The sequence below is a fragment of the Perca flavescens genome, chromosome 11, assembly GCF_004354835.1.
Source record: "Perca flavescens isolate YP-PL-M2 chromosome 11, PFLA_1.0, whole genome shotgun sequence".
Taxonomy (NCBI): Eukaryota; Metazoa; Chordata; class Actinopteri; order Perciformes; family Percidae; genus Perca; species Perca flavescens.
Window position 1 is genome coordinate 22927180 of NC_041341.1, and position 24629 is coordinate 22951808.

The 24629-nt window shown below is 40.2% G+C and overlaps 1 protein-coding gene across 10 annotated transcripts; it reads right to left on the minus strand.

Annotated features, from left to right (window-relative positions):
• Positions 1-268: 268 nt before the first annotated feature.
• On the minus strand, positions 269-20422 carry trpm2 (transient receptor potential cation channel, subfamily M, member 2). 10 transcript variants are annotated; one of them, XM_028591032.1, is made up of 34 exons: positions 20360-20422; positions 19669-19772; positions 17048-17121; positions 16610-16778; positions 16324-16504; positions 14218-14381; positions 13942-14122; positions 13767-13828; positions 13495-13695; positions 12200-12302; positions 11338-11459; positions 10470-10838; positions 9889-10023; positions 9646-9775; positions 9358-9503; positions 8931-9043; positions 8148-8246; positions 7814-8027; positions 7135-7253; positions 6908-7040; positions 6276-6447; positions 5055-5235; positions 4732-4913; positions 3757-3889; positions 2832-2946; positions 2525-2606; positions 2305-2444; positions 2146-2204; positions 1851-1880; positions 1658-1744; positions 1473-1551; positions 1287-1379; positions 820-936; positions 269-661 (listed from the first exon to the last, which is right to left on the minus strand). In XM_028591032.1, the coding sequence occupies exons 2-34, from the start codon at positions 19768-19770 to the stop codon at positions 545-547; spliced, it is 4404 nt and encodes a 1467-aa protein (XP_028446833.1). In that variant the 5' UTR covers positions 19771-19772; positions 20360-20422; the 3' UTR covers positions 269-544. The 10 variants fall into 10 exon arrangements, 9 of the variants coding, with proteins under 9 accessions (XP_028446833.1, XP_028446834.1, XP_028446832.1 ...); XM_028591033.1 differs by lacking the exon at positions 20360-20422 and adding an exon at positions 19988-19993 and having other exon boundaries at positions 2832-2919; XM_028591031.1 differs by lacking the exon at positions 20360-20422 and adding an exon at positions 19988-19993.
• Positions 20423-24629: the final 4207 nt, after the last annotated feature.

Consider the following 24629-nt stretch of genomic DNA (forward strand, 5'->3'; position numbering starts at 1 on the left):
GCGGAATGAAGAGGGTGTGAAACCGATACTGCATGACCACCTCTGCCTGAGCCAATGAGAAGCCACAGAAGCTGCTCCGAAACTACTGCAACGCTGCACGCCTGGCAGGTGGACAAAAACACTGTCTAAAATTAGAACAAAATATGCATAATGATGAGTTCACTGTGCTGAGATACTTCCCATTGTGTTCAGTGTGAGTTTAATTTCTCTGCAGAACATTGTGAGACAACACATGTGTTTCTAATAAACAACAAAAGCAGCCAAGCAATTCAATTTAGGTTTTTAATCGTTATTATAAGGCCAGGAGTGCTTGGTTATGTAAAGGTCACACTGTGAAGTAAACTGCAAGATACACAGATACCTTAATATACAGGAAAACTGTGCAGAAATAATCCACAGTGGCCTACATCATGGCTTTATAGTGTCTTGATTCAAGTGATTTCAGTGCAACAGAATTAATCAGCCTCAACAAAAGGCCACACAAACAGGCAGAAAGAACCCTGTGGATGGAGAGGCACATTTACAGCTACAGCATCGTTGAACATCAAAACTTCCTGTTGTGCAGCTCAGCAACCTTCCGCAGAGAGTCTCTTTGGTTTGAGCTAAGTCTGGTTTTGCCGCTCACCTCCCGCCACTGAAGAGCGCCATGGCTGCTCGCTACCTGAGCCGGAGATAATCACAAAACAAATTTAAGTAATGCTGTGTTCACTGGAGAATCTTAACCTGAATTTAATCCCCAAATATCTCCCAAATGCAGAGGAAATGAATAATCAGTCAAGTTCTTCCTGTAAAACAATCAAATAATAATAATGTTCTCACCATACTGTCGATATCTTTCATCACCTGGCTCGTTCTGTCCAGGTGAATGTTGAGGACGGTGGTTTCCACCCAGGCGTTATCTGTGTTCCTGCAGTCATCCACATAACCCTCAAACACCTAAAACACAGCAACTGCATGTTAGAATCAAGTATCATTCATCTAATTAATTTAATTGCTAAACACTAATCAAATCTACAGGTTTGATCCCTCACAACAGCCATGTGTCATTGAACAAGAGCCTCTTCTAAATGCAAAACATTTTAGTAGTAGAAGACTTTGGACTCTGGTATCTCTAAATGGTTTTAGTGACAAGTGATGTGTTGTTTACATGTGGACATCTCTACTTCATGAATTTATTGTTGCTTTTTATTCCCCGTTGACTTTCTCATTCATCAAAACTGCCGTCTGTGAACCAAATTTCCCCTTGAAGCCCAATGAAGGCAAACCAAAGTGTTAAACAGACCTACCTTTGTTCCCTCTGATACTTTGGCATTTACTTCTTCATACAGCTTCATACAGGTTCTAATCAGAGGCGTGTGATCGGCAGATTGGACAGTTCCCTGACAGTTTGAAAATCACAACAGAAAGGTACATTTATTGGAACAGCTCAAAAAAGTAAAAAACTGCTGAAGTGAACTAACAGCGGAACTAACCCCAGGTAAAGCCATGGATTCCTGGCTCTCATCCCTTACCACCAGGTACTCTAAAACAGATCCATCACAATCTCGCCAGCTAAAACAAATAATAATAATAATTTAAAGTCATAGATCAGGCCATGCAATCTAGTGGTGGTGAAACAAGTTTTTAAAAAGCAATGGAAGGACGTGAGAGGTCCTACCGTGTAAGCACAAAGTCTACATTCAGATTTGGACCAAGGTGGCTTAGTGCACCTCGTCCCCTGATGCCCGTCCTCCCTGCTGGGTTTCTAATGACAGATCAGATAGGCTACACATTAGACAGACACCAAGACATGCTTGTAAGGTTACTGTAAATGCTATGTGATGCCTTGTATATCTTATCGAATATCATACCTGTAATTATCTAAGGCTTCTGATTCTGATCTGTAGGACAAAAGAATAAATGAAACACAAGATAAGGAGCTAGGAGGCCTTGTAATGAGATAGTGTACACTGGCTTAGGTCAGAAAGATTAGTTATTCATTTAAGTAAAATATATTTTAAATACATTTTTATTTTTGCTTTGAGATGTTTTAATAGGAAAAATTCTTTTGACAAAAACACCTATAATGACTTATCTTAGCTGCACATATACCAAGCCTGATAGGAACAACACATCATGTAAGGTCTTCTCTTGGTAAAAACATACCCATCAACATGGTCCTCACTGTCTTCAGGACAGGCCGGATTGTATGAGCTGAAGCTGACCTGAAAAAAGAGTGCATAAAACAACGTAGATCCAATAAACCATCTTTTTATGCAGTGATGTTGTGAGGTCCAGCAGCTGGTGCAAATGTATGTGAAATACCTCCCATGGCACCTTCTCCTCAGGCACAGGGAAGCGTGCGACGTTGCTGTTGGGGTAGTGAAACTGACGGGCGTTGACGTGGAACCTGTCTTCTTTCTCTGACGTATAAATGTCAGGGGACTCGTCTGTTGTAGTTAATGCTGTAGGGAAGAATAAAAGTGAGCGTGTAACATGTGTAATATGTTAACAATAATAATGAATGAGAAAGTTGGTTGCTGACTTGGTTGTGTTTCTTTTGCTGCAAACCCCGGACGTTTCAGACTGTCCATTATCCATTGCAGGGCTTTGGCTGACTGGACGACCTGACGTGATGAAATAAAAGTAGGTCAAACACATTGATGACTGCTTATACAACATGCGAAGATGACTGATTTTCCACCGAGGACATCTGAAGAGAAGATTCAACAAACACACATCAAGAAGTGTGTCATCTCTTTTCTGCATCGTGCGTTTTGCTCCCACAGCATAGTGTCAAATGTTACAGACACAGGTGCAACATCAGTGATAACCAAAAATCAGGTCACAACCTGCTCCTCTAGTCGAGCCAGTCTTTGCACCATGGCAGCAGAGCTCGTCTCATCTCCCCTCTCCAGTCGATCGGTTATGGTGGTAACCCTCAGGAAACAAACACAGTGTGGGTGCCTGGTATTTATTTTAATATAGTTTAATGTTAAATATTCTTTATGTTTAGTCAAAGTAGAATTTGAGCCTCATCAAACCTTAAAAACATTGACAATGTTGCTGTATTAATAAAGCAATAGTTTATGAAATCTTGCCGAGAGTTAGATGACAAAAATGATACCACTCTCATGTTCGTCCATTAAATATTAATCTACAGCCTCCAGTGACCTAGTTTAGCACAAAGACCGGAAACGGGGAAACAGCGAGCCTGGTTCTGTCCAAAAGTAACTAATCTAACTGTCTTCATATTTAACAGACAAACATGAAAGTGGTATCGATCTTCTCATGTAATGTACTGTAAGTACATTTCCCAAAACGTTGAACTATTCCTTTAAACCTGTTTTTGCTGTGGCTGGAAACAACGCTAAAGACCGCAGTGCAGGGGAAACCACAACAGTAACACCAAAACAAGACGCTCCAAAGCACCCTCTCTGTAGGTTTTTCCCTATTACCGAAATCTTTTCACTGACACATATTCATCTGAACCGTTATTGATACAATAATATTGATTTGGGTATATTAAAGTTTATTTCCAACTGGGTGTCAAATCTGATTTTTTTCTGACTTTTCCTTGTTTTTGCTGTAAAATACTGAATGGTTGGAGAGTGCAGGACTCTAAAAGCTCAAATGAAACAATTTGTGGAAGTAAAATACCACTTTGGTTCACGACTAAAACATAACTAAGCTGTGACAAGGGGTCTCGCACAGACAGAATTACTCTAGAGGACTGTTACACAGCTACACTGGGCTACATTCCTGCGGGAGTTTTACTTTTGAGCCGTTTCCAGGATGTGCCGCTCCATGCTCTGGCTCTGCTCCTGCTGTGTGGACAGTAGGTATCTGTCCTTCATCAAGGCCTCCCAGGACAACAGCTCCTCTTCCTCCATCTGAGGAAGCTCGCGCTCTGAAAAACAGCGTCAGATGCTTGTTCACTACCTTATCTAATACTGTGCACGTGTGTATGCATAGTGAGCATCAGACCAAAATCAGTCACAGTGTCGACTGTGAAGGGGTCAAAAGTCATTGATCAGGAGTTGTTGGACGGCTGGAGAAAGGTCAGGGGTTACGATCTCTCTTCATGCACAGCCAAAGTTGTAGGGGTGGGGGAAAAAAAAATCTAAAATCGTATGTATCGACATTTTTTGGTGACGATTTTTAAAGTGGTCATATTATGCTTATCTTCAGGTTTGTGTGTTGTGTTGAGCTCTCTGTTCTAGTTACAGAGTGTAGCTTCTGTTCCATCTTTTTTGGGAGTTGCACATGCACAGTACCTAGGTAAGGAAAACTAGCAAATCAGAAGCAGAGTTTGAGGGCGTGCCATGCTAACAGCTAGGCGAGCATTATAACGTGTGTTACAAAGTGATGCACATTTGTCATGGAAGTAAAGGCTGGACTACAACAGAGCAGTTTGGAGCAGTTTGTGAACAGTGTTTTCTGTTGGAGATGGTAAGTCCCTTTGGGGTGGACTTTGGGCTTTTTCAATTTGTAAACCTATAACATGCACAAAAAAAGATATATAACACAATAAAGGAAAGGGAAAAAGCTTTTTTGAAATTTTTTCAAGGATTTGACTAGATTGATAACAATCTGGCTCATAAATGCTCTATTGTAGTCTGAAATCAGTAAGAATGTGTATGATAAAGCTTTTTAACAGAGTGATAAAGCTAAAACTAAAGTGGAAGTCTGCAGCATACCACCATGAAGTCCACTACTGCAGCAGACCGAGATAAATAAGTCAATACTTACTAAACTCTTTACTTATGATGGGGGGCTTGCATATCACCATGTTCCTGATGAAGAGGTAAAGATGGCTGAAGATGATGAAAGGAGGAGGGGCAGCAGGGCGGCTGTGGTACTCCTTGATTAGCTCGTATCTTTGAAACTTCCATATTCTGTCTGTGTTGTCCTGAACTTGCTGGAATGTAAAGCTGTGCAGGACCACAGAGAGAGACGGAGGATGAAAATGGAGCACTGGTTATAAAGTGGTATTAAGGTATTATTAGCATCTAAGCTGTTGCAGAGAAAAGCTCAAAATATGAGTTATGATACACACGTGGTGGAGAACTCACTTGAAGATGGCTATGAGCAAGTTGAGCAGCAGTATGTTGGCAAAGAGCAAGTATATACAAAGCATGATGATGGTGAGCCACTCAGGGAAAACTGGTGTTTGGTTTTCATTCAGCACCGGACACTTGGGCTTCAGAGGATCGGTACCATTTATGCTGCAGGAGTTTATGTCAAACGCAGCATCTGCAGAAGGCAAATAGATTGTTTTCATGTGGTAATAATATCTTAATTCAAACAACCAGGTTAGAGCCTTGTAAATGTTAGTAATTATTAAGTCATTTTATGCTTGACAACACTACAGCGTTTCAACTACAAAGCAAGTACTCTATATCATATCAACAACGTTTCATCTCCTGGATTGTTCAGGTGCCGCCGTTAGTTTGAACGTACACGTTCCACCAAAACAAGTTCCTTCCTGAGGCCATCTTGCAGAGGCACTGTCATTGTGTCTGGCACTTCGCGCTGCCCAAGATGATCGTGATTGGTTTAAAGAAATGCCACTAACCCGCAATTTCCACCAACTGCAGAACGGCTGCAGATCGGCTCCGTTGCGTGTCGGCTCCGTGCTCCGCCGTCCTTCAATACCCACCAGGTCAGGATTTATTGCGGAACGGCTGCGGCTATGACTGACAACTGAAGTCACGAGGACCCACGAGATCTCGCAAATTCACGTAGATTGCACGATATAACAGGATGTAGTTTCTATATACTCAAACAGAACCACAGAAACACAAAACCAACAACAGTTTGTTTCCACCCAGAGGAGTAGAGGGAAAACAACTCTCTGCTGAGCTGCTGATCTCCCTTTTTTGTGGAGATTATTGTGATTCTACCATGAGTAAGTACAATATTTACGATGTTTTATTTTGTTTCTGTGCTCGACTTCCTGTCCCGCACAATCTGCCCTGTTGCTGAATTGCTGCGGAGCTCTCCGGCAAAAATAGAAGCTCTGCATATCTGCTATGGATGCTGTGGATCGCCTGAGCTGAGTCGGAACGCAGCCGTTCCGCAGTCAGTAAAAATACACACATTGATTTGAATGGAAACCTATTGACTCCGCCGCCGTTCCGCAGTTGGTGGAAATTGGGTGTAAACCAGAGCAGGTTTGTCTCCCTCCTGGAATGTTGTGTGGAATAGCCAGACCTTCCTCCGCAGCGCTGTGGAGGTAAGTCTGGCAATGCGAGACTACAAAGCAAGTAATACTATTTTCCATCTCCACTCACAATCAATATTTGAGGGAAAATTCCCAAATATGATGAGGTAGGGCTCATAAATTGCCCCTCGGACAATCCACTCCAGCCGATTGTCATTCTGGATGAGGATGCCTTGTTTGGCCACACCGTATGCAACCACCCAGATACTCAGCAGGAACATGAAGAAGAACATATCCATCATCTGGGGGACAAACAGACATCAGTCACAGGCTAGAAACGTCTGTGGACACATCTGAATACTGCAACCTGTGACATGTACTGTAATGTACAGCAGAGACATTATTTTCTGATGAGTGACTTTTATTGGGCTACATTCTCAAATTCTAAATTTAAGAAACTTGGATTTTGTCAATCTGCACGCTGCCTAAAGCATCTCTTCTGTATATTTAGCAGTGACAAGTTTCAGTATTTAAAAGGTTGCTCCAGGTGTCATCTCTGCACAGGCAATAATTAGGTACAGACTAGCTGCAACACTTTTATTTAATACAAGGTCCATATCTCATCTGCAAACACCAGATGGAGGCCAAGTGAGGCAGAAGCCTCTTTTTGTATTAGATAAAAGGTGTTTTGGAGCGTAGAATTGTGTTCTGCAGTTGCTCCCACATTACATCAGGTCGGCATTCATAACATTTGCCTCTCACCATCCTCCTGACTATGATGATTTTGGGTCCCAGGGTTCTACTGATGGTGAAAATAGCCATGAGACGGAGGCAGAAGACCACAAAATCGATGCAGAGGAGGATTTTTCCCGCATAGAACAGCTCAGTTGTCAGCCTGAAAAAGAAAAAATTGGTGATTCATAGATAACCAAGAGGGTGAAGAGAACTTCCATGGCCTAAAGTAATTGTTTGGGAGGGAGGAAACTTACCTAAATGCAAGGCCGATAACAAAGAGAAGGATGGACAGAACATCTAAAATATTCCACAGGTCGTTGATGTAAATCCTGGCTTTCTTACGAAACCCAAAACCATCAGGATCATAAAACAACTGAAATAGAAAAGATAAATTAAGTTTGGCAGTTGAGTGATGTAGTAGTCTATATCAACATTTCCAGAATTGTTCAGGTGCCGCCGGAAATTCTGCTGGATTTCCCTAATTTTCGGCTGGATGTCAGTCACCATCCGCTTTCTTAGTGATGGTGTTCTAAACTCCGGTCGATTTATGAGGACTATGGTTAACTGCTCCTTAGATTTCTGCTGGGTAATTTCAGACAGCTAGCTAGACTATCTTTCCAATCTGAGTTTTCTGTTGCATGCCTTAAACAACTCATGAATGTACACTTGTTCCACCAAAACAACTTCCTTCTCGAGGCTATTTTGCGGAGGTAACGCCGTCGAAGACGATTGTGATTGGTTTTAAAAAATGCCAATAAACCAGAGTATGTAATATAAACCAGTATGTTGTGTGGACTAGCCAGACCCTCCTTAACAGCGCTGTGGAGGAAGGTCTGGCAATGCGAGACTAGTGAAGTAGTTATATGAATATTTCTTAGAATAAGGCATACTTTGGAGGCAGCAATAACATGTGTCCCAGCTGCACTCTCTCACCTGTCTGACCTCCTCGCACACCAGAGAGAGCAGCCAGATGTAAAGCAGCAGCTCTCCAGCAGAGGGCGTGGCCTGGAAATCAATCATCAGCACCACAGCAAACAGGAAGAGGAAGGCGAAGTAAGACACAATATTCCAGTAAAACTTGACCTGCGGAGAGCTGTACAGGTAGACCAGTTTGGACCAGCTGTGTAGAGGCTCTCTGGAGGGATCACTGTGGACAGAACACTGGGGGGGTCAGAGACATTTCAGACACTTGCTTTCCCCTAAGTGACCTGCAAAATCACAACTTTGACAATAACAAAAATGTAAAATATATAGTCTGTCTACTTACGGGCCAAGATAATTTGTTCGAATTGTACTTCCTGTTACTGTCTCCACTGTCTTGATCTCCTCGTTCTTCGCAGCATCTCTCTGAATGACTTCATCACGTCTAAGGGAGAATTATAACTCATTAAGAAACCATAACAATTTTTGAGCATCACTATAGATGTAGTACAAGCAGTAGCACATATATGTTAATACATTCAGATATTAAAAGACAAACAACATAAATCAGTTATTGTTAGCAAAGAAAACAGTTAAAGAGGTATTGCTGCCACCAGGTGGAGTCAAATAACAACAAATGAAAAAAATAAAATAAAAAAACTACTATTTTACACCAAATGTATGCATCTATTATGGATGTTATTACTCTTTTATTAATTTATGTACAAAGTAAAGAAACACCTCATATTCTATTCAACAGAGGATATAAGAATTATATTCTCTTCTGAACAACAGCTTCAGAGCTCCTTGATGTGTTATCATATAACTAAGTCCTTAAACAGACAGTTTTTTGGAAGATGAAGGACTTCTGAAACTAGTTTATGACACCAATATAATTTGTATCCTTATGACTAAAGTGGGGCAATAAACGCATGCATTTTTGTCTTTTGAATATCATAAAACCAATGTAAATTATATTCAGTAACCACAGCGGCATTATGGGTTAATATGTAATCATCTTGAGGCTTTGGATGTTTTGGCTGTTGCCTGACCATGCAAAACAATCATAGGCCAGAATGACTTTGATAAGATGGCTACAGTTTCACACAGGTTAACTGATAGGACTAACCTGAAAACCAGAAAGTCAGTGCAGATAAGTGGGAAGAAGACCATGCAGATCAGCACTCTCCACACAGGGTTGACCACTGAAAGCTCACCACACCAGATCTGTGTCAGAAGAGCCTTGAAGACAGACATGTTATCAGACTGAATCTGCAGCAATCAATGATGTTGAAATGAAATACTCATGACTCACATCTGCGTCTGGGATCAAAATGAAAATCGTATTCATCAGTTTTAATTCACTGATCTAAGTTTTTTCTACTCCAAAACGTTTTGTATTCAACACAGTTTGTGGGGCATGCAGTGAATGTTCTACGTTACAGTGCAAACAGATGTCAAATTTTTCAGAACGTCTCAGGATTTCAAGACATGCTCCTGAGTTCTAAAATTGTTCAAAGTAAAGCCCCTAAAGATGAATCTGAAAGTGTATCTACCTGAACACCTGACTGAGATATAAAGCTTTTATTATCAGCCTCCAGTGCCAGCCTCAGGCACGTCGTCCTTCCCCAAAACGGAGACGCTCGAACCAACAACTTCTGAGCCCGCTCTTCGTCGCTGTTGTGGCACTCACTAAACACACCTGGGAAACACACACATTCACACACACACACACACACACACACACACACACACACACACACACACAATTAGGAGAAATGATAACCTTGTAACATCCCTATATTTCACATTAGTAAATCTACTCATTATCTGTAGTATTATACCAATGGCGTGTTTCTCATAGTGATTGGCGAGCTCTTGCATGTCCTCTGCCTCATCTGCATCACTTCCTTCCTCTGCCATTGTCTTCAGGATCTTACTGGCGGCCAGAGCGGCGGACATGCAGTCTCTACACTGTGTACATTCATATACAGATACAAAAAGATGCAACACCATACACACACACAAAACACACAAATTACTAATTTACTAAACTTTGTCTGTAGAAGGGTAAGTGTTTCGATCACCTGCTCCCAGGCAATTTCAGCCAGCTCCTTATTGTTCTGGACAACAGCCCAAAGGAAAAGGTCTCTGCCTGGGTCCCTCTGTGCAGCAACATCCTCCCTAAGTGGAGCTTGGGAACTCGTCGGACTTTGAGACAGCTAGATGAAAAGTGAAAGAACGTGCATTAAGTGCATGGTTTAGCCTTCCAAGGCATGTCCAGACACCAAATGGAAATTTTGTACATATTTTTCTTTAGCTAACTGTTCAATCATGCCTTTTGTAAGTCTTATTTCTAAATAAATTTGATCTAAACGCCCAGTCCACAATTCTGGTGGTAAAATACTGAATCCTTTATCCCTTTTTTTATTTGGTGGCCTTAAAGTAATCATTTAAAAATAATACTGGAATCAGAAAATATCCACCATGTATTAGTTTGTAAAAGTGAAGAAAAACAACCCAGTTATCAGAATTAATACAGAGGAGATGACCTCAGTGTCTTAAATACCACCAAATTGGATCAGTAGGTATGTACTGTATAGTATGAATCACTTAGTTTTGGTTGTCTACATTTATTAAATTGTAGATAATCAATAAACAAACTCACTGATACAGATGTTTCCATAGACATGTTGAAGTGGTTTGTCTTTTTGGAGGGGGGGTAGAGGGCCTGGGTGTAACTGCCCAGCAGGTGGCGCACCTCATCAGACACATGAGTCATGGAGATCATTTCGCCTTGCTCCGAGTGAGCTCGAGACTTGATGGGGAATGCTTTCCTCTTGCTGCAGCAGCTTTGGACCCGCTTGGCCAGCTTGCGGAGAAAGATGCAGCTGGGCAGCCCTTTGTAAAGCTTATACAGATTTGCCTCGTCCTGCAAGAAATCCCTCAGACTCACACCGTTCTCCAGCAGCAGACTCACAAACCGAGGCTTGTTGCCAACCAGGGCTGAGAGCATAGCCCAGTGGAGGTCACTGGACTGGATGGGGAACAACAAGCCAGGAGAACACAACAGTTTTTCAGAGCAACACACAATTCTAATTTGATATGCAGGTTATCATGCAGGTTGGATTGTTCAAAATTTAAAAAATGTAAAGTGACTGGAATAGCAGTGTGGAGAAAGACTTTTATGATACTATTCATTCGATTTTATCATACCACTGCCCCTCATATCAGTAAAGGTTTCTGATACAAAGTTTTGGTGTCATGCTGCTATTGGATGAAATCTCCATTTAGAAATTTCCCCTACTCAAACCTTTTGCTATTTCATCGGATGACTGCGACAAAGACAATTATCGTAGTATTATTTCCCAAGTTTTCCAAGTCAGTCCATTACACTATCTTACAGTATCTTAATAAAGACAAGACAGGTTGCAACACAGTGTCGAATTCAGAGGATGGCCTTTATTTGTCACACTCCTGACAAAGATTGCTGCTGGTGTTGATGTGACAGTATGTTGTATATTAGGTGAACCCACCTTCCACTGTCTCTCCTCAGTGAAGATTTCGGTCTCAGCTATGTCCACTCGGTTCCAAGCTATAGCCAGCTCCAGCTGCCTCTTCCAGCACGTGATTCCCAGGGACTCGCTGCTCCTCGAAGCTGAGTTAAGAATTTATAGTGACACAACTTATGTGACACTCGACCAACCAAATATAGCCAAAATATTATTCAATACAATTTTTTTAGCACTTTATATTCTGTAAAATTACATACAGTATATCAAGGTCACACTGCATGATCAAGCAGCAAGTAGAAAGGCTTTACTTAAAAACAACTTTGTTGCTACAGACCCAATAAAGATAGCGGATGTACTCGCTGAATACGATGAGGACTGCCTGGAAATGCATTTTAATATTCCATTGCTAATAAAGCTCAGAAATGGAAACAAAGTAGGCAAAGTAGTTTAGCTAGATCATTATCAAAACGCTAACTGAATGTCTAGTGTGGTGGACTCACTTTTAGTGCACTTTGGCTTATTATGCTTTTAAACAATATGCATTAAGCTTGCTATAAATGGATTTTGTCAGCCTTTCTCAAGACCAGCAATAGTAGGACCACATTTGCAAGAAGCACTACACATTTTTCATGAATACATTAGGTATGGTTATCAATGCACTTTTGTATAGAAAGCAATCATTAAGGGGAAACAATCTGCAAGAATATCTGTGTTGCACATTTGATACCACAGTCCAATCGATTAGTCTTCTATGAAGCAACATTATACTTGCTAAGAGCTGGTTTGGCACTAAGCCTTTTCGTCTTCATACGTAACGATGTGTTGTACGCCTACAGTCTGTCTGGTCTGGTATTGCGCATCTGCATGAAAACCAAATACCTACCTTTGAGTAGTGCCTGAAGAATAGCCACATCCACATCCCCATGATTGTCCTCGCTTATTCTGAAAATTGTCAGCAAGTGAGACATCCTGATGATGTCCTGAATCTGGCACAGAAAGGAGACACAATGTGTGGGATTTCTCTGGACCTAGGAACAGCTGGGAGACCCTTGCTAGAGCTTCTGATCAGGCTCATAAGGCAAGAGTTCACAGGTTTATTTTGGGACTAGACTTTTAGCTGTGAAAGTAACCAATAAATGTATTAAATCAATTCTGAAATCAATTGGTAGCCTAAGAAGGGAGGCTAAGATAGTAGTGATGTGATTATGTCTTCTTGAATTTGTTATGATCCTTAATCGAAAGAGAGAGAACAAAACACTTTAGAGGACCTAAAATGTAGCCTTGTGGCACAACACAAGTAAGATAGGTAGAGGATGAAGCATCACCAGTAGCAATGGCAAACATTTTATATTTTAGATATTATTGGAATGAAACTAGAGCTGTGTCAAAGTGATTAAGCTATGGTCCACAGTATCAAATGCAGCACTACAGTCCAGTAATACCAGTATGGCGCAGCCATCATCATCAGATGCAACCAGGAGATTGTTGATAACCCTAAGAAAGGCAGGCTAAAACTTCTCAAAAATATAATTGGCATAAGTATAAAATTTACATTTTGTCAATGCTCTAGCAGGGTTTCCCGCAGAACTTTGCAGCTAAGGCGGCCGCCTAAGCAGCAATAGCCTGCTGCCTTAACTACATTCTGTTTTCTCCCTTTCATTCCAAACCGTGACAAATGCCAGTCTCCCTTCTCTGCAGAACGCATTAAAAAAACAAAACACAATGTTTCTGACTGTAGTAGTGGTCATAGTGACTGAAAGTGTGATGTGAGATGCTAAAAATAAAGTACACGCTGTTTTCAGGTAACGTTACTTTTTGACGTTAAATTTACATTTTGCCAATGCTCTAGGGATGGCAATGTCTTTGGTTCAGAGTGAAATGTCTTCATTCACAATTATGGTATGGATTGCAGACATGGTCCCGAGAGAATAAATTGTAATAACTTTGATCCCCTGAATTTTTATCTAGCGCTATCATTGGGCCAGAATTCCAATTTCTCAAATACTTTTATAAATTTATAATTAAATACCTGCAAAACTAATGATGTTCCCATCAGCCTCAGCTGTGTATTAGCACTAAATGTTAGCATACTAACATGCTAAATGAAGATAGTAGTTTGAAAGACACGGTAGCTTGTAAATTGGTCTGTATTTGTTATTTGTTGAGGTCATCACATACCTTCTTTGTCCATTCTATGATCTTGAGGTCGGGAAAGTTTTCATATTCTTGGCCAAAGAACTTTTTCATTAACTGGTGGATGAGGGCGATAGTGACCCGGGTCAATGGCAGTCCTGCAACCTGGGCAATCACATCTGCTATTCTCCCAGAGCCCTCCAAGATCACACATGGTGTACCATTCAGCATGGCATTGTAGATGGTCTGAGACGAGAAACACGAGACAGTCAGAGACAAAACAAGAAAGAGAGAGAGACAGAAAACGGATTACTCACATTTAGAGTGCCTGGTCCTCCATCCAAAACCACACACACCACAGGGATGGTCATGTGACTCTCTGGAGGTTAGACAATAAAGAATCACTATTAAAGGACAAATAAAAAACAATCAGATTTGAGATCTGTGACAGCTTGGTACTTTTGCAGACATTGCATCAGCTATTTATAATACCTTCATTCCCAAGATGCTTTCCAGAGATGCATTTCTCCAGACGGCTACGTAGTTCAATCTCCACACCGTAGTGTCCCTGCGTGCCATCGTCCACCAGCAGGAAGTGGGTGTGGTTGTTATCGAGGCAGGACAGTCCGCCCTGGCTCTCAGTGTCCATTACGTAATGCGCTGGGAAACCACCCTGAAGACAAGAGCAGGACGAGGGAAAGTAATGGAGAAGAGAGAAGACGTATGCTATGCAGAGACAAGCCACATGCGTGAATGTGTTTATTGTACCTCTGAATGCACCAAAGCCTCCCTGTTGTGAATTATTCCCCATGTTGCGACTCCGATGGCCACGATCTGGCCCTGCATGGTGCTGCTCAGGGCGTAGTCCCTAACAGCCTGCCCTACATGCTTCATCACACCTGTGTGCATACCACCGCTGATGATCCACGCACCTGTGTACAACATTGGACCCAAATTCAATACAACAGACCATATCTTCACATACTTTGACCCATGAACTATATGTACAGTATTTTCAAATACTATATGGGCAAAAATATTTGGATATCCACATGTCATTTGTTATTATTGAGCATGTCAATCAAAAACAATGGGCTTCAAAGGAATAGCTGGTTGGTCACTCTTCACGGCCAATATATAGTTCCACACATAACCGCTCATATCCGCCCTACTACGTACTTCTGCTCAATTTTCATTTCCCTTCTGTCTGGGTTCGCGGTATATTCTCATAGGCAGTATATAATAAACCAATAGACCCCGTTGCTCTGGACGGAGACCAGTGAAGGCTATTAGAAGCACTTTTCCGGTGATCTCTTGCTTTACTGCGCAGCCTCCAACTGACAGAGACAACGTAAATGTGACGTGAGCAACGTGTCTGAAAGTTGTAAGTCTTCTGGTAGCTGTGACAAGAGAAATCTCAATCATTCCCAATCTTACAGAGACGGAGAGAGACAGGCTAATTATTGCTAACTAACATGCTAGTTAACATTAGTAATTAAACCTAAACAGCTAATGTAAGTCGAAACTGCCTGCGAGCTTCTCCTGTACTATACGGTAATTCCTCTACTATGCGACAGTAAGTCACTTGGTTATGACACAATCGTTAGCTTATTTTTACAAAAACGTCTGCTACGGAGCTATAACGTGAGGTACAAGGTAATGGAGCCTTTTATACATTGTCGTGTTTCTTTAGAAATAAACAATGGACAAATAGAGTCTTTAAATGCTTCAGATGTAAAGTTATTCGCAGTCAAGTGACGTAAAAAAAAAAATGGCGGTCAGTGTAATGCTAACAAGAGGTGATCGCTTCGTAGCAACAAAATGGCGCCATTGGAGGTTCGTGTTCTGAAGCAAAGCTTACCCCCTTGTATATTCTTGGGTTTTCTCTGGCCAAATATTTGGCGGTCCAATCAGCGAACAGAGGGAGTGTCTGAGAACGATGACATTAAGGACGCGCGCTAGAAAGATGCGAGCGAAGCCATTCGTTCCGTTGTGGCAACGCTGCCGAATATCCAGAAGTTAAAGCTTGAGCAAGAACAATATTTGCTGAGTTGTGTTGGTGGCCATGATGCTGTGGCCCTCCTCCCCACGGGGTTGGGGAAAAGTTAGATTTTCCAGCTCGCTCCGTTAGTGGTGAAGTTGGCTAAGTCTAACGCTAGTGATGCTAATGCTAAATATAAGCAGATAGTTGTCGGTCTCTCCTCTTGTTGCACATGCGCATGACATACGTCATGACCAAACGTTAGCAATTGGTTATGGCAGATCCAGAGTGGCTCTGGTAGGACGTGCTGGTAGGAAGGTTTTGTTATCTTCTGAGCAAACCACGCTTTTCCCCCCTGATTGTAGTCTTTATTCTAAGCTTAGCTAACTGGCTAATACCACCAGTTAGCATATAAGCAAATATCAGATGTCAATCAAACTGGCAATGACGTATGAAAGCTGCTGCTAATTAACCTCAACTAAGAGGAAAAAGATTTTCCAAATAAATAATGAATGTGTGTTTGCAAGATCTTTCTGGCGCTGCCTCACTACCAACAACAATTTTTTTATTTTTTATTTTTTTTTAGCTGTGTGTAGCTTGATAGCTGGCATCTTTGAGGACACACATGAACACACTACACACTTAAAATCCAGTTAGAATGTAAGCAGTATGAAATGGGACACCATCACTAAGATTAGTAAGCAGTGAATAAGGAAACATTACACTTTAAATACCACTAGACTGGGAAGATTGAGTAGACATTTGAGGCCTATATGGTGTATTTTAGCACATGCAGATGGCCACACACCATAACTACACATGTACTCAGGAAATAAGCTTTCACAGACTCTCTAACCGCTGATCATTGCTACACCTTGAAATCTGAGGCTGACCTGTTGTCTGGGCCACTTTAATAAGACCTCTGTGGAACATGTTCTTGAGATGAGCCTTAAGATAAAAGTTCTTGGCTCCTCCGGTCACTGAGATCAGCAGGTTGGGTGGGGAAAGTTTCCACTGTTCAGTCAATAAGTTGTACAGGAGTTCTGGGCTGGTGTCTGTGGACACTCGCACATACTGAGAATGACAGACAGACAGAAAAGCGAGGATAAAGACACACAGGCACGCATTCACATGTCATGTTAATATAATGGAGAGATGGTGAAGAAAAGGATGTTTCACCTTGCCGGTCTTTTGTCCCAAACCACCAAAGCTGATGTCTCCAAAAGCATCTGTGGGCACTTCTCTGACATGTCTGTGTCTGTCCCACGTCTCGCCCGTAAAGTCTTCTGGCTTGATGGCTTCATCCACATGGTCGGTCTTTGAGTAGCCACACGTACATACATCCTCTCTAGTGTAGAAACAAAAGATAATGCTTCCCTGTTTCCATGCAGACAGTTTGAGGAAAGTGACAACTGCTGGAAACAATGAACAGATTCAACTGCCCTCAGAGCAATTAAGGGTGATGCCCCTCTCACATAAACACAAAAGAGGGCTGATGCTCTGTATTATTGTGCCGCAGCAGCAGCAGCAGCAACAGCAACAGCAACAGCAACAGCAAACTACAAGGTCAGTTCAGAAAATGTCATCACCAACAAAGCACAGAGCAGCCTATCCTACCTGACACCTTTTACAAAGAAGCAGCATTCCTTCTTGCAGATGTTCTTCTTGGTCCAGGAGGCAAAGGCGCTGCACTGGAAAGAAGGGGAGAGAGACAGATGCTTAGCTGGTCTGGCTGCACTGATCGCCAGAGTATGAACCAGCCATGACTCTGACTCAGCTTCCCCCATCCTAAAAGCAACATGGGGAAGCTACGGTGCACAGATCTGCCTCAGGCTAAGAGCTGACAGCATGAGCCTCTGCAGTCAGTGCTGTGGGTGCTGGCTCACACTCACAGCACTGCATCAGTGATGTCAGAGCTGAACTAATGCTGAACAGACTGCTGACTCGACTAGACCTTTCCACCTACGGGACAGAAAGTAGCCAGGCGACAGCTCTAGATCAATAGATAACTGCATTACTGAGAGTGGATTAATTAAATGCCAAATAATAATAATAATAATAATAATAAAAGGATACATTGTGTGTTTTGCAAATGATTAATCACATAAACATTTTTTTAAAGTATATGTTGTATTTGTTAGCAAGGGATATAGTACAGGTTTGTCACAAACTGACAAAAGTATCCAGTTGTGTAAAGTAACCAAGTACATTTACTCAAGTCCTGTACTTAAGTGGACTTATTAGGTACTTTGCCTAAGTCTTTCCATTTTATTGTATTTTATACTTCTATTCTACTAAATTTTAACTGGGTATATGGTAAATTTACAATCTACATTTATTTGACTGTGATAGTTACTTTTCAGATGAAGATTTTACAAACAAAACAGTATCAGTTTATGAAATATGATGCATTACAATACTGCACTACAAAGGCTAAGAGCAGTATCTCCAATTTTTCAAAACAAGTGGAGGATCTGCTCTTCAATCTGTTAAAATTTCATATGGCTACCTAATAAATTTCTTATATAAATTTACATTTTTAGTTTGCAGTTTGTATAGAAAAGTAGAGTGAAACCAAGGCAGAATGCAGTATCTGCCCGTACTGCAGTCTGCCTTGGTTTTACTTTGATACTGCAGTTTGCAGTATCATAGTGAAACTAGCTAAGTGTCATGAGTCAGGTTTTACAGCACACAGTTACTGTATGCTATAAAAACCTCTCTCAGAGAAGAAAGGAACTGTCAAAATGGTTTCACTTTTACGTGGAAAAATGCTGGTGAAACTTGCTTTAAACAACAAGGTACCCAAAATTGGTAAGTTTTAAACCTCTTAACCCTTTTTTTGTCAGTTGTGTCTGTTTAACTCTTTCTAACTAGCATTAGCTTTTTTACAGCATTGGGATAGCAACGATACCTTGGGGAATACCTTAGAGAAATTACCTTTAAAAAGGTCAAAATTAACGTGTAATACTGACAGCTAGTGTTTAAAAAAAGTTACTGCAGTACAAATTTAAAATACTGGAGAGAGACATCTCCCCCGCCCCCAGCCCAGACTCAAGGGGAGGAGTTCATTCCCTGAATGATTAAACTTAAACTGTTTGTAATTACATGTGAAGACCTATTCCCAAACTGAAATAAAAGCAATACGTTAATGATTGCCATAAAAGACAGCACTTTTGTGATACAATTAAAATATATGAATCTAATAACGCTTGTGTTTTTTGTTTGTTATATAATATAATAAATATTATATAAATATAATATAATAGTAATAGTTTGGTAATAATTAACATATACTGTACTTTGACAATACTATAAGCAGCAGTGTGCAAAGGTTTTGGTGTGCAGTAATGCAATATTGCTTGACATGAAGGTCTACAAGAATACCCAATTGATTTTGTTCATATATGTTTGCATACATTTTTATAAATGACGGAGTTGTGCCATTGTTAAGGCATCAAGCAGCAAATCTGTAGAAAATGTAATAAGTGCCTCCTCAATAAATTATTTGATTTGATTTATGATATTAACAAGTGATTATGATCACTTGCTACACTTACTGCTATATGTTATTGTATAGCCATGTAAGTATACGCAGTAATTCAAAGGCAAAGCGCAGTATAGCCTATAAAACTACCAGATTTTGCCTGACTGTCAAAAAACTAAATGTTTAATATTCACCTCCCGTTGATCTATCTAATTGTACCCTTTGTTGTTAAATTTAATTGGATGCTTATATTTGGTGTAAGAAAAACACAAAAAGCTGTTTTTCTCAGTTTGGCGTTTTTGCTGATACTGCTCTTTGGCTTTATAGGGCAGAATACATCACTCCAACAACATTTAAGTGCTATCAAATGTCTGTAGAGGAGCGCTTCCAGGACTCAAAAAGTTAGCTTGAGGTGCTCTTTGGATGGGATAAACATAATGTAGAAACCAATAAGGAAACTCCAAGGCACTCTCTTTTAGAAAAATACAAAGCCTTTATTTATGGCTTAGTCATCATAAATCTTAAAGTACTCCGACGCGTTTCAGCATACAAGCCTTTGAAGGCTTGTATGCTGAAACGAGTACTTTAAGATTTGGAGTTTCCTTATTGGTTTCAACATTTAAGTGCTGTTTAAATATGAATGCATCCATGATGATCCATAATATGATAACACAACACTGACAGTATAATATGTCTATACTTTATCACATTGTTTGATACCAAGTAAAAAGTAGTGTGACATGCAAACACTCACCTTTTTAATATGAGTAATCCCTTGATTTATTTCCAGTTGGTATTGCCGCAGCTCCTTCCTTGTTTCCCGCGGGTGAACCTTATTCTCTAGTTGAGGCAGCATTTCTGAGTAAGTAAAAAATAAGGAGTGGAGATGAAACCCTCTAATTGGAAGAAGTGCTTCTTGTGGAGGGAGTCTGAAGAGATAAGTGCCAGAGTCTGCATCCTGTCAGTTATGAACTCCTAATCTATAAAACCTGCAGAGCCTGTCTGGGCTCTCAACTCCAACAAATGGATTTTTAAATTAAGGACCAATACCACATTAAAGTGCACACACTTACCCATTGATTCAGCCATCAGATCCTGCAATGGCACTAAATCCTTCATGATCCCAAATGCACAGAGAGACTGCAATTGTATTGTTATGTTGCACTGTGAAATTGCTCCACCCTCTCAAAACAATCTCCACCCATTAATCAAGATAATCTGCCATCCACTCCCCACGCCTTACATGACCACCAAATCAAAGGATTGTGATATATATTTTAAAAAATATATGTTTTTGATTCACAGGTCTGAGAGTGGTTCATACACACACCTTTATGCATTTCAGTCAGGGATTTCAGACCCCAGGTGGAAGGGAAGAAAGCTCACTCACAAACATAAAAACAAAAATCAACATTTAAAGTATAATTTATCATAGTTAACATTACCCTTTTAAGTGCCTACAGATCCTCCTTTCCCTTGGATGAACCACAGCAAGAAGTCATTTCTGGTGTAATCACAAAAGACACACTTTCAGTCGTGTGGAAGAGCTTTGTTTCATGTTCCTTGTCAGGCGTTACAGTCCGTGTTGCCAGGTGACTTTACAGTCTATGGGTGACACCTCCAGAGTATAACTAGGGATCTTGTTACTGAATAGAATAGAACAGAATAGAATAGAACATCTTTAATGTTCACCAAGGTGGAATTTTTTCTTTGGCTCACCAGACATACAAGACAGATAAACATACAGACAACATCTCAGACATAGTGGCCCTCATTTATCAACCTAACGTAGAAACCAGCGCAGATATGAGCGCAGAAATCATCTTACGACAGGCTTCACGTGGGATTCATGAAAAGTTCCTATCACACCAATCAGAGCGTAAGAACCCAGCAAACATTTGGACGTTTAATGACCGATGAAAAGACGTCCGTCCGAGACGTCCCGTCATGGTTGAAAAATAGTTCCAAAATGAAAGTTGAACCGACGTCTTTGACGTCACTTGGCCGTGAATTCCACGTCTTTTCTGCGCGTCCCTGGACGCCAGAATTAGTCTTCTTCTGGATGTTTATAAGGTGTGTTTCTGCAGAAGTGTAGGCTATAAGCCTGCATATTAAACAATCATACACCCATTGTGTTAAATCGTGAACGGCGATCTTGACGTTTACACATCTAAACTTGACAAAGGTTCTAAAAAGGTCCGAAATCGGTCCAGTCATACCTGAACGTCTATAGCACGTTATAATCACGTGTAGATCAAACAACACTTTACTTATACATTTAAGTTCTTAATATAATTAATTGCATCTGAATATAGGGTTAAGGTTTGTTGCATGTAATTATGCATAATTTATAGTTATTACAGTAACTACATGTAACAAGGACACTGTAAAATAAACTGTTCTTATTTTCATTTTAGTAGTTCATGACAAATGATCATAAAGATAACGGGATGAACTAAAAAGCCACAAAATTCCAAATCACATTTATTTATTTTACGGTTTATACAATACAGATTCACCCGGGAAACAGGAAAAACGTGTTCATTACAAAACAAATTCAATTTTAGCTCAATTCCGTTAATTTAGTTCAGTTCAATAACACTGTAACAAATATCTCCCTTTGTGTAGCAACTTTTTGCAACATCATTTACACCAGGAAAGTTATTTGTTATAACCCCACACTCTTCCTGGAGCATGTTTCAAGTGTTCCACCATAGCCGCATCAATTTCTGATTCAGTTGAATTTGGGCTCCACCTCTTCACAGCATCTGAGGGAAGAGAATATTACAATAATAAACAAAACAAACAGTAGGAAAAAAATTACATTGAATTACTGTCTAAATGTTTTTATGGTCCTATAACTAAAAAAAAAAAAAAAAAAATGAAACAAGATTTTGCACCAGTTTCATGAATGAAACTGAGTTAGAAAAAGCTAAAATCAATATATATATATATATCCCTAACCCATTCTATGAAAAAAAAGGTAGGATTACTTCACCTTAGAAAAAATAACCAAATAAGGTTAAAAAAAAAAAAATCATGATTAACAGTACAGTGCAGCGTAGCAATTGCATGCAATGTGTTAAGAAATCTCTAAAAGACGTGTTCTTCGATTTCTGGTGGAGGAAGGAGAGGCTGGGGTCGAATTGAAAGTTAAGCAAAAGGTTTAATGAAACTGCATGAAAACGACAAGACAAAACACAATCAACATAAAACATAAAACACTGCAGCTGACAGTGGACTGATCTCATGCTTCTCCTTGCGGAGTTACAAAAGAACAGTCATGTGACATGACAAACAATACGCTGTAAACAGCGGATTTCAACGTGCCGACATCACATCAGTTTCCGAATTATATTCCTGTGGAATTGTGGGTCTCTGATTAAAGACACACCTCTGATTTTAAGTTTACCCCAGGTCACAGACAAAGGTCGTTTCACATGGTAGTGCCGATTCTGTCTAATCACGCCTGGCCCTGCAGGGAGTGGCTCCCCAAAACCAGAAACAATAGTTACCTTTCCTGTGGGGACAATGAGTCTTCTTCATATGCTAAATGTCAGACATGACCTGATTAATTCTTTAAAAGCTAGGTTTTAGGTGAGACACTCAAATGCTGTATTAGTGTACTTGATTAAATTTAGCTGCAGGCCCCATTAAACATTGTTTTCAAAACATGAGCCGGGTTTTAACTTTTTAACTTCAACAAATGTTAAAACATACACTTTCACAACTTTGACTGTAACATTAAACATACTTTATACTATGGTATACCGTTGTATAAATTCAAATTAACTTTTAGCCTACTAACGTTTGCTAGCTAGCTAATTTTAGCCAAACTCAGTACATTTCAGTTGACAATGTGGGCATCATTTATTTCGGTTCATTCATGTCAAACAAGTAAAACTCAAGCACGTTAATCTAATAATACAAAATGTACTTACCAAACAGTAGATTTTTAATAATATTATCGATACAACTCAATTCCTCCTCTCTTCGTGGTTGTTCAACGTTCAAGTTACTGGCTCCGGAGTCTATGGGGAGAACCATAGACAGTATATAATGGACCAATAGACCCCGTTGCTCTGGACGGAGACCAGTGAAGGCTATTAGAAGCACTTTTCCGGTGATGGCCAGCTTTACTGCGCAGCCTCCAACTGAGAGAATGTGACGTGAGCAACGTGTCTGAAAGTTGTAAGTCTTCTGGTAGCTGTGCCAAGAGAAATCTCAATCATTCCCAATCTTACAGATACGGAGACTGTAGGTGTATGTAAGGAGATAACATGGGCACAGGCTAATTATTGATCACTAACATGCTAGTTAACATTAGTAATTAAACCTAAACATCTCATGTAAGTCGAAACTGCCTGCGAGCTTCTCCTGTACTATACGGTAATTCCTCTACTATGCGACAGTAAGTCACTTGGTTATGACACAATAGTTAGCCTATTTTTACAAAAACGTCTGCTACGGAGCCATAACGTGAGGTACAAGGTAATGACGCCTTTTATACATTGTTGTGTTTCTTTGGAACTAAACAACGGACAAATAGAGTCTTTAAACGCTTCAGATGTAAAGTTATTCGCAGTCAAGTGACGTAAAAAAAAAATGGCAGTCAGCGGAATGCTAACAGGAGGTGATGGCCAGTTAGCAACAAAATGGCGCCATGATGGCTCGAGTTCTGAAGCGAAGCTTACCCCCTTGGGGAGAACGCGTTAACATCTCGCGAGATAATCTATCCTATCGCGGGATTATGTAATATCGCGAGATCTTTTGTTACTACATCTTGGCAGCAGTTTCCCTGTCAATGGCAATTACATTTTATATATGTCAATAATTACATCCAACTCCGACATAAATGGTGACCGGATATATTTATGTTTTACATGTATGCATACATTCATTTAAAAACAAAAAACAAAGAATACATCAGGTACAACAGGTTGAAATAATGACTAAAATGCAGTGGCTTTGCAATCACTTAACCACACTGGGCACTGTGTAATTATAATTTATTTAAACCACATAAAGTAAATGTACTTTGTATACAAATCGTGTTTCTTTTTCTGTTTTGCTTGACTAGACGTGTAAAAGACGTTAGTGGACGACTGTCCACAGCCTTGACTATAGACGTGTAAAGGACGTCAGTGGACTTCTTCATAACCTTTTAAAAACTTGGCGAATTAAATTAATTATTGCAGAATTAACCATGCAAGGGTTTAACGCAGCTTTATCACAATTGATTTCATAGAGGGGCATGATGGACTATAAATGCACGTGTAAAGGACGTCACTTAGTGGACGTCCACTTACAACTGATTCACAACATGGTATATGTTGAAGTACACGTAGCTAAAAGTAAAAATAACAATTATACATGCAACCCCACAGAACTGTTGACATGTTCAAATGTATCTGAATGCATTTTTAGGAAATGTTCTGTGTAACATCTTTTTACCGATTTATGCCGTCCTTCACATACTTTGACCCATGAAGTATATGTACAGTATTTTCAAATACTATATGGGCAAAAATATTTGGATATCCACATGTCATTTGTTATTATTGAGCATGTCAATCAAAACAATGGGCTTCAAAGGAATAGCTGGTTGGTCACTCTTCACGGCCAATATATAGTTCCACACATAACCGCTCATATCCGCCCTACTACGTACTTCTGCTCAATTTTCATTTCCCTTCTGTCTGGGTTCGCGGTATA